Source organism: Rhagoletis pomonella, unplaced genomic scaffold (genome assembly GCF_013731165.1).
Source record: "Rhagoletis pomonella isolate Grant_MI unplaced genomic scaffold, Rhpom_1.0 Rhpom_scaffold_00009, whole genome shotgun sequence".
NCBI lineage: Eukaryota > Metazoa > Arthropoda > Insecta > Diptera > Tephritidae > Rhagoletis > Rhagoletis pomonella.
In genome coordinates this window covers 15,117,058-15,128,062 of record NW_023458563.1, presented here as the reverse complement: position 1 = coordinate 15,128,062, position 11,005 = coordinate 15,117,058, and the positions used below count along the sequence as shown (strand labels likewise).

General features: G+C 43.1%; 1 protein-coding gene across 1 annotated transcript in view; it reads left to right on the top strand.

The window, feature by feature from the left end:
• The window catches only part of LOC118745419, an 8,336-nt gene extending 6,866 nt beyond the window's left edge, over window positions 1–1,470 (top strand). The window contains exon 5 of the mRNA XM_036478871.1: window positions 1,309–1,470. Coding sequence (XP_036334764.1) covers window positions 1,309–1,470 — 162 coding nt within the window. The remainder of the gene's footprint in view (window positions 1–1,308) is intronic.
• Window positions 1,471–11,005: the final 9,535 nt, after the last annotated feature.

The window sequence follows — 11,005 nt, the reverse complement described above, 5'->3', positions numbered from 1 at the left end:
TAGATTTCTGATGGAGTACCACGCCTTGCCATGAAGTTGCGAAGACATATGATGCATGAGCTGGTGTCGAGACTATACGCGATTTCAAAGTGTACATCTCGAGGAAGTCAAACAAGTAAAGAGTGCGACCCATCTCTTTTCTTTGTGCCTACCGACGTTTACAAGGATCGGCCCGAAGTAGTCTACACCTGTAAATGAAAATGGTTTCGTGTAGCTGGCATAGTCGATTTTGCATCTTTGGCAGGCATGTCGCACTGACTAATATAGTATGCGTAAACGTGCAATATAGTATGAACTTTGGACATGATAACGGTCTCATGTGATAGATGGTGGTTATTTTCATGATAAGCTCTCACTATCAAAAGCGTCGTATGGTCTTCCCTCGGCATAACAATGGCATCCATTCGGCAGTTAATGGAAGCAGCTCTCCCTGCATCCGCAATATCCCATTGCTATCCAGGTAGACGTTTAGCGCGGATAGTTTGCTTTGCTTTCGGAGTGGTTGCCCTGAATGTAATGTGTTAATCTCTGAAGAGAATGCCCTTACCTGCGCTTGTTTGTATAGCAGATTCTCGGCCTTGCCAATCATCTCTGGTGTAACTTCGCTTGGTTTATTATAGCCTTGTCGCTTGGCTTTTAACCGAGCAACGTACAAATAAAACGTCGCCGTCGCCCTATAGAGCCGACGCCAATTAGAGAAGTACTTTACATTTACCCTGGTTGCCGGATTTTTCTGCGTTACATGCACATGTTTGGGTGGGTCTGGCCACATACTACTCGGCGTGAACAGGAATTCGGGTCCTTGCAACCACTGCTTGCTTTCTACCGCACTAATTACTTTAGTCGCTACGTCAGCTACATTCAAGTTAGTTTACTTTTAGCTGCCGCTAACGACACGTTGACCGCGCCACCTCGAAGCACCCGCAAATAGCACACTACTGCATACGTATATTCGCTAGCATCGACGAATGTGTGCATCTCTACGTAAGTTGCCGCAGCCAAGTTACGTGAGTAGCATCTCGAAATTTCAGGCAACAGCTGCCTATAGCAGCTCTTCGTTTCACCCAATGTTGACTCGCCAGACTCGTAGTAAAAGTATTTTGAGGCCGACCGTGTAGCATGCCAACAACCCCAGTGAGTCGAAAATCGACATCAGCACTTGCAAAACCTCTCGCTTGGTTGGGATGAGATCTTCTACTAACACTGGTCGTCGTAGCCCAGTGAACCTGAAGACATACTTAAAAACGTCGGTGTGCAGTTCCCAGTACATACCTAGTACTTTCCCCGTGTCCCCAAACTGCTTTGTAGGACATTTGGGGAATTCGACGCCCAATTATGAATTTCGAAACCGCCGGCTCGATGAACCTTGCGAACAAGGTCTGCTACTTCGAAGGCAGCTTCCTCGCTGTCTACGCTATCGATATAGTCGTCAACGTAATGCTCCTTTTGGATAGCTCCGAATGCTCGTAGATGCTGCTGTTAATGTTCTTCTGCATTTTTTTTTTTCGAACATAGTGAGCGATACATGGACTGCAGCTTATGCCAAAGGTCATGGCGCACATGGCGTAGACTTTGGTCTGACCGCTAACTTTATCGTACCATAGGAATCGCTGAGCGTGCATATCCTCCTTTCGTATGCTTATCCTATGAAACATCTCAGCGATGTCGCCGCACACCGCTACCTGACCAACTCTGAACGCCAAAAGTATTTCGACAAGTGGGTTAAGCAAGTCTGGCGCAGTGAGTAGAAAAGCGTTGAGTGATTTACCATGCGCTTTAGCGGCCGCGTCCCAAACAAGCCTTATTTTATTAGGTTTGTTGGGATTTAGTGCCAAGAAAATCGGCAAATACCACGTACATTTATTTTCGATCGCCATCTCGGTTTCCGACAGCTAAATTGGATACCCTTTTCGTAGTAGGTTATTTGTTTGATCATCTATTTTTTTCGTACAAAGTAGGATCGCGTTTAATTTTATTTTTCAAGCAGTTGAGTAGACTGTACGCATTCGTGTAGCTCCCGGGTAGCGCGTTTTCATCGCTGCGCCACAAAAGACCTACTTCAAAACGTCCGCCTACGTAAGTTTTGCGACTTTACTGCGTCTAGATTAAAGTTGTCCTTCACGATGTCGTGAAGCTCTTGCCACTTGCAAGTACAGTGATGCATTGTTATATGTGTCGTCTCATCCGAGGTGCCTTGTATACTCCATCCCAACAAACACTTGGACGCAATTGGTTCGCGTCGCCTACCTTCTCTTATCTTTCGAGGTACAGCGATTTTCCAATTGTCCGCTCCGATAAGTAACGTTGGTTGAACAGCGCTATATGAGTGCAGTGGTATATCTCTCAACTTCGAACTTCGTCTGCGTTTATCGACTACTTAGGCAGCGCGAGGTTTTGTACCGTATGAACGTTGTTGAGCCGATATAACTTTCCGCTATTTGGTGCTGAAATCTGAATTGATGTCTGTAATGACGTACTCTCGTTACGCGTAGTTTCACTAGTCCATTGCAAACATAGCGGTGATGACACACCCTTGATACCCAGTTGTTTGAACGCTGACTCGTCTATGTGTGTGACAGAGGATCCTTCGTCCAAGAACGCTTATTCTTGAACTGTTACGCCTCCCGGGTGGAGATTCACCGGTATGAAACGAAAGTAATGACTTGCGTTATCACTGCGATGCGTACTTACTACCGCTTGATCATTTTCCATCTTCATCGGACTTTCAACGCATTCGCTGTGGAGTAGTGGGTGATGTCTTTGCGTACAGCATTCACGCCGCAATTCTTTTTTAAAAAACACGCCCTGCGATCGGTTTTGAGGCACCTATAGCAAGCTTTGTCTCTTTGGACCATATTCCACCTCTGGCTGCTGGACAGGTTCTGAAACTTTTCGTATTGCGCTGCACTATAGTCGGTCCCTCCGCATGCGATGCATTTCATTGTAGACTGTCGCGGCTGCGGTTGGGACAGGTTATCTGATTTATAAACCTCCCGCCCCTTCTCGATCGCGATCGTGCGCATTGACAGAACTCGCCTTGTACATGACTGCCGGTGATACTACCGTTGATGCTGCTTCAGCTAACCGATATAGCCAGTCGCTAAATACTTTAATAGATGGAGAACGGTCTTCACGGGATGCATCGCCCAGCTGAGCTTGTGCTGATTGGGCAACTTGTCAACTAACTCCTTCACCAACATCGGGTTGTTCAGGTGTGCTTCAAGCTTACACGTCTCCATCGTTGCAGATATGTTGCGTACGGCCTACCGAAGAACATTTTTAAAGTACTGATGACATCGGGGACCATCGTGGGCAAGAGCAGCTTATCCTTCACCAATTCCCGCGCCTTACCCTTAAGACATCGCTGTAGCCGTAGCATATTTTCGACATGCGAAAATCCCGCCACTGTAGTGCTGTGATCGAACGTGCTGATGAACATTGGCCATCGGGGTCGCCGCTGAACGTAGGCAACTGCTTTGGTATTGCTTGTCTAGCCGCTATTTGTGAACTTGTCGGGCCAGTGCTCGCTGCTACTTGCAGAGTTGGCAACATATCTGACGTCGGAGTGCCTGAAGAGTTCATCTGCACGAGAAGCTGGTACTTCTGCTCGATAAAGCGTTCTTCTGCTGCTCTCTTTTCCTCGAGCATGGCCATCATAAGCTGTTGTCGATAACTACCTTCGCTGGAACCAGTTTGCGTTGTGGTAATTTCATTTATTTTTTGTGCGTCTGCGTTCCGTTGAGAATCGGTGTGATTCGGTTGATTCACCGATTGAGTGGTGCCAATTGCTGAGCTAGCCGATTCCATCACTCTCTGTTCAGGTGTGGAGGCCGTTGATGTAGTTGATTGCTGCATTGTATGTTCGCAGGTGTAGTGCCCCTACACTAGAAGTCTATTTCATACGGGAAGCACAACTCCAGTTAAGGCCCGTCCACATAGAACTTTGGCGTTGCGTTGGCGTTGGCATCGCTTCAACAGCTGACTATGAATACATGAATTCAAATGCAGCCGTCCACATAGCCAAAATTTGACAACGCTCACGCTAACACAAAGCAAAAAGATCACCATGCAAATAAATAAAATTATATGAAATATTTTTCCTTTTTAATCAAGTGCGGGCAAGAAATATCATTTTTAATACAATTATTGATGTGAAATATTAATTTATCTGTCGTTAATATGTTAATTTAGTGGCCCAAGGATTCGCTGCCAAGCGTTCATTGTAGCAAGCATACTTTTAACGTGCGTTCTGTCAAACCAACGCCAACGCCAAAGCCAACGCGAAAGTTCTATGTGGACCGGCCTTTACAATATTGCACGCTCTCGTCAACGCCAACACACTCGAAATGGAACCGCAGTTCGCAATCGTCGCACTGCACCCTATCTTCGACTCTTTCTTTGTCCGACTTTTTTTCCGCAGATATCGCAAACGCACATGCCTTGTGACAAAACTACGAGGTGTGTAATATTTGCCGAAGTGCTTGTATAAATATGTGCCGTGTGCGTGGAAATTTGCCAGTGCACCAGAAATTTGGTTCTCTCGGAAGCATCAGCTTTAGATTTAACTCGATATTTATCCTTGCGAACGCTATCGCCACCGTTTTCTTTACGACGGTGATCGCGATTCCAAGTGATATTTACCGAGACGCCAGAAATTTTTTAAAGATTTGTTGAAGGCGGAGAAAACAAAAGAATTCGACTTTTTCAGCAGTCTAACTATTTATTTAATTCTGTTAAATTCTGTTTTTTTTTACAAAATAATTAAGTTAGCGCAAGCAGCTTTACAAAATTTCGTCTTCTTAGTCTCTTGCTCTTCTCGGGTGTGAGTTCACAGTCATTTTCAGGGTTGCATTAGGAGAGAAAAATTCTAATATTTCAAGGTGGTGAATTTGGTGAAATTGAAGATTTGATGGCAACACCAATACTTCCTTTTCCGTACCCGAACCATTGTGCATACTCACAAGTGACAAACATGAACGAAAGACACAAGATCACGCGCGAACGAAAGAAAGAAAAAAGTAATTTTCTAGCTGTGTAGCTTTATGTGTACACACGTTGTCACAAGCGAAAATTAGGAAAATTCCAGTAAAAAGCCACCACCAAATTGTAAGCAACGAACAAATGTAAACAAACGGCTGATGTAAAAATCGCCCAACTTTTTTCCTAAATGCGATTATAACGGGCTACTGGCTTGCTGGCGTGATCTTGTATTTTTGGTTCATGAGCGACAAATGTTCTTCTTCTGCCTGGAAGTTACCTGGAAAGTACCTGTCAAAATGTATAAATATCCTGCCAGGGTATTTAAAGTGACGTAACAATGACAAAAGTTATTTATATAAATTTAAAAGAAATGGTAAAATATGCATTGGATTAAATTAATTCCTGCATTTAATGTTATTTTAATAATTTATAGCGCTTTGGTCAATAACTTCTACACTTAATATGACTTGTTTGCTGTTTTTGTCAGAGTCTGTTTAAAGTTTTTCTTTGTGGATATGGACTGTAACCCTGCAGCAAATAAAATCAGGTGATCTCAGCTGCGAGGCATTTCTGCAAAACATCTGATTCTTTTTTCACTTGTAAGTATGCGCAATGACCCGAACAGGTAATAGCAGTAAAGCAAACACAACCCTGCCATGTATTTTGTTGTTGCTGGTGAAACCTAGAATGTCAAAATAGAAAAAAAGTAAACACGTTCGACCAATCAAAAGCAAACAAAAAGGATGATAATGTATGTGTATGCGAATGTGTATATAGATAGATAGGTGGATAATCCAAATGAGGTTTGCACCGTGACCTTGTGGTCTATTGTGCCCTCTACTCTTCACAATGCCTCCTCTAGACCTAAATCCCTGAGAAAATTTAACCGTACCTTAGGGGACATTGAGCCTAAACTTTTCTCACGTATTCTGCAGAATATATCACATTCGGTGAGGATATGTAGAGGTGTCTCGCTGGTAGAGTTACAAAACCGACAAAGGTCACTCGACCATATCCCCAGGTCTTGTAGACGCCCTCTCAGCCTGCAGTGTCCTATGAGGATACCTGTTATTATTCTAAGAAGCCCGTTTGGTAGGTCAGTTATACTTTGTAATCTCCTTCTGTTATAACCTCCCAGTAAACTCTTTGCCTGACGCATTCCTGACGAATTTTGCCAGCTTAGATCCCTCATAGTGATCTTGTCTATCCTAAACTTCTCTTGTTTAGAGTGTAGGGACACACTCCAAGGAAGGGCTCAGGGCCAAATGGAGTAGTGGCTGCCGCCTCTCTTGGGAGACAGTCAGCCGCCTCGTTACCCTCTACTCCCTTGTGACCAGGCACCCACGGTAACTTGATGTTATTGTGTCTACCGATGGAGTTAAGCTTCTCAATGCATTCCAGGACCAGCGACGATTTGACCTCATAGAATATGAGGGCCTTGAGTGCTGCCTGGCTATCACTTAGGATTATGATTCTCTCGTTTCTGTACCCTCTAACCATGATTGTATCCGCACATAGGTAGATAGCGTAAAGTTCTGCTTGAAAGATGCTCGGATATTTCCCCATAGGCACAGAAATCCTGGCCCGGGGTCCAACAATTCCAGCACCTACTCCTTCTGGAGTCTTCGAGCCATCCGTGTACCAGTGCAGAGTGCAACACTGAAGTAATGCCTCGAAAGCGGAGAAACTCCAAGTCGCTTTACTGCAAAGCTCTATTTTGGATCTCTTCTCACAGACTATGGGCTTTCCTATGTCATCTCTAGGTAACATGGCTAGTGGGAGCGAGGACCCAAGCTTCTCCATACTCCTAAAGGAAATGACTTTTCCGAATCCTTCTCTCGCAATGTTAAGCAGAGTTCTTTGGCTGCCTGCTCTATGGTTATATGAAGAGGCTCGAGTTCAAGGACTACTTCCAGCGCCGTCGTCGGACATGTGCGCATCGCTCATATTATACATACACAAGCCAGTCGTTGTAGCTTGGTAAGCGATTGTCTCACCATGGCTAGAGTAGTTCTTGAAACCCAAGCTTCCGCCCCATAGGTGGTTATTGGCTGTACTATCATGATGTACAGCCATCTTATCATCCTGGGTGTACAACCCCAGGATTTTCCCGCCAGATGCTTACACACCATTGAAGCTTTCCTGGCCCTGGAGGTAATTGCGTCAACATGTTTCTTCCATAGAAGTTTGGTGTCTAGGATTAGTCCCAGATACTTCACTTCGCTGGCGACGCTAACCACGACCCCCTCCAAGGTTATGTTCCTCATGCCCGGAAGGGCTCTTTTCCTTGTAAGAGCAATGATGGCGTTTTGGAAGGATTTATGATAAGCCCTAACTTATCGCAGTATCCCTTCGTCAGCTTTAAGCCTCTTTGAATGATGTCGCATAGGGTGCTCTCAAACTTGCCCCTGGAAATTATTGTGTCAGGATACCTTTGTCAGAGGTAAATTGAAGGAGTTCATCCACCACTAAGCTCCACAGAAGGGGTGATAAGACTCCTCTCCCGGCGGGCAGCTCTTTGTTGTTTGAAGTTGTACCACGCTGTCCCCGCAGGAGCGCATCCACCCAATTACAAATCGCTGGCTGCACGTCTCTCCTTTCTAGTGCCCTGCGCACTCCAGAGTGTGACGTGTTGTTAAAAGCTCCCTCTATGTCCGTGGAACTTTTCTGTGTCTGTGGAACTTTCAGCCCTGTATGCATGCTGACAGGTGTGTAGGGTATATTCCTCAGAATGGTAGATTTAATGTGGTTGTGTGCAATAGTTCCCTTGGCTATAGCCTTATGTAACCTCGTGGCGGCCGGGGTTTTCGAAATGCCTTCACAGAAGGTTCCGAAACTTTCCCTCTTCGCCTTCCTTATTTCTTTGCTGTATTTTGTTAGACTAGCCGCATACTCTGCCCAGCATCCCGTGCGCTTAGCGTTATTGAACAGCCTACGCGTGTCTTTCCAAAGGGAGGAGAGTTCCCGCACTGTTTTCCCTTTCCCCCATGGTTGGGTCTCGGGACAGCTATAGTTAAAGGCATCAGTCATTATATCTGTTAACCTAATAACTTTATGCGCTAATGCCATGCAGCCACCTTTTTTGTGGCCCCTCTTTAACCCGGGTAGGTTAAAATCTAGCAGTTTCCTATAATTTTCCCAGTTAGTGTTTCTGGGGTTCCTCTTTGGAGTCTCTGCTCTGGCCTGCACTCCCAGCTGGAACCGGATAATCCTGTGGTCGGACAAGGAAGGTTCCGAAGACACCCACCATTGTCCAATCAGATTATTGCCCAGATAAATGTTGGACATTACCCAACGTGGTTTATATACAGATCTTCATTTATAATGTACTCCGGTAAGAACTCAGCCCGTTTGTTGATGTCGGTACTGCTCCACTGCTGCTGTGTATATGAATGTAGCAAAGTTTGACGCAGTCTGTTACGCAGAGATCATATTATCCCTAGTCACGGCACTTTTTCTCTAATTTGTTCCATTCTTTCTCTCTTTGACTAACATGCTGTTATGGGGAGGGCCAAATCCCCAGCGTATTTTTTTTTGACTCAGTTGTATTTCTTTGGTTTATTTTTTTACTACATTTTACATTTTTGTTATAAAATGACGAAAAAATAAGTAACGATATATGTATGTGTATAAAAATATGTCAAAAGCAAGCAAAACAAGGGTTGCTAGCAATAATTTTATTCTTTATTTTATTATTTATTGTATACGTCTGCAGCAAAAATGTACAATTCTGCTACTAAAGGGAGAAATAGTTGGGGTGTTCACAGTTCGTCCCAAATTGTGTCTCAAAATATAGACGTCTACATTTTGAGACATTTTTATCATCAAACTGTGAGCACTCCTTTCTAGTAGTGCGACGAGCAAGACTTTACTGGTGTTGCCAGATATTTCTTCTTTGCGCCCATATTTCATATGTCGCCTTTCAATATTGTTTCTGAAAAATTTGAATTGTTTAACTTAATTGCCAATTATTAATATTTGTTCTTTCTTTTCCTTGATTTGTATTTTTTCTTCAGCCATTGCCCTCAAATCAACTGCAAATACGCAAAGCGTCCCCAATAAAGTAAAAAAAAATTTGAATGATATTGCCATAATGCAACACTGCTGCGAAGTCGCTAAATGTAGACGCGTAAAAAAACATACCTTTGAGTGTGACAAAATGTAGACGGTGTCGTTTTCCAATTTTGTATGGGAAACAACAACACCACAGATTTTACGGTTAGAAAACGTCTTTAAATGTAGACATCTACATTTTATGACACTATTTGGAACGAACTGTGAACACCCCAAGTATAAAAAGTACTCCATTTAAAGTGTGTTTGCATTGTTCAACTTTGCGTTCAACATTTGCGTTAAACTCAGCGCAGGGTTGCACGAAAAAAAAAGTTGAATGGCTAAAAATATCAAAATATGAAAAAATATCAAAATATTCGCCAAAAAAGGTGTTTGCATTGTTCAGCTTTGCATTCAACTTTTGGTTGAACGGCCTTTCAACTAATCGCTTTCAACAAAGTTGGTCGCCGGCCAACATTTAGCCATTCAACTTTTTTTCGTGCAACCCTGCGTTGAGTTGAACAATGCAAACACTGCTTTAGCTACTAAAAGGAACAAATAAAAATTTGGGGTGTTCACAGTTCGTTCCAAATTGTGTCTCAAAATATAGACGTCTACATTTGAGACATGTTTAGCATCAAACTTTGAGCAGTCCTTTCTAGCATTCGTCCCAAAATCGTCGCAAAACTTTACTGGTGTTGCCAGACAATTCTACTTTGCGTCCACTTTTTATATGTCGCATTTCGATTTTGTGTCTGAAAAAATTTTAATTGTTTAACTTTATTACGAATTGCCAATATTTGTTCTTTCTTTTCCTTGATTTGTTTGTTTTCAGCAGACATTGTGCTCAAATGAAATGCAAATACGGAAGACGTGCCAAATAAATTAAAAAATATGATTGGTATTGCCATAATGCAACCCTGCTGCGAGGTTGCAAAATGTAGACGCGTAAAAAACATATCCTTGGGTGTGAAATGTAGACGGCGTCGTTTTCCAATTTTGTATGGGAAACAACAACACCACGGTTAGAAAACGTCTAAAAATGTAGATGTCTACATTTTGAGACACTATTTGGATCGAACTGTGAACAGCCCAATTGGATTATTTTGATCAGTGATTCGGTCTGAGCCGGCTGGTCAAATTTGAACCGATTGGTCAAGCGGTTCAGTTCATAAAGCTGATGCTACATAAAACTTTTGCTTCGCTTTACGTGACAGATTGGCTTTGACAGGCAGCGTTGCCATTTTAGCCGTTTTCCGGCTAGATTTAGCCGGTTTTGATAGCAACTAGCCGGAGAAAATTCGATCTAGCCGGCAGCCGATTTGTTAGCCGGTTTGTAAAAAAAAGTTAGCCGTTCTTAGCCGATTTTACTATTTGCCTAATTTTCAGGTGCAAAAAGTAAACAAGTTGTTCGAAAGCAATAATGCAGACCCAATGAAGATTTTTAATGAACTCAATGTTTTACTTTCGCATCTATGCTCCCTAGTGGTTATTAGCGCGGACACATTTGATCCTATATGCTCCCCGTTGGAACCATATCTTGCTCCATTTCCTCAGTTTTATCACAGTTTTGAAGAGTATTTAAAAACAAAAGTAAGCACAAACGCTTTTGACCACGAAGCCGAGAAAATAATTCGAGAAAATGGTCGCTATTTTATTATCACTTTAATAAAGGAATTACGCCAACGCCTCCCTACAAATATTGCCACACTAAAAAAAATTTACTTTTTTTCGGTTGGAAATGCATTAAGAGTGATTAAACCAAAAGTATTTGTTCAACTACAGCAACAAAAACACAAATATAATGCCGACGAAATAACATTCATAGAGATGCAATGGCAACGGTTAACGTTACATACCTGGAGTAATTTAGACTCAACTGTAAAATTTTGGGCCGAAGTTTATCAATTTCGAAATGCCCTAGTAGGATGCCGCCTACAGGGCCACGCTGCGATCGGGCGCAACGCGAGCC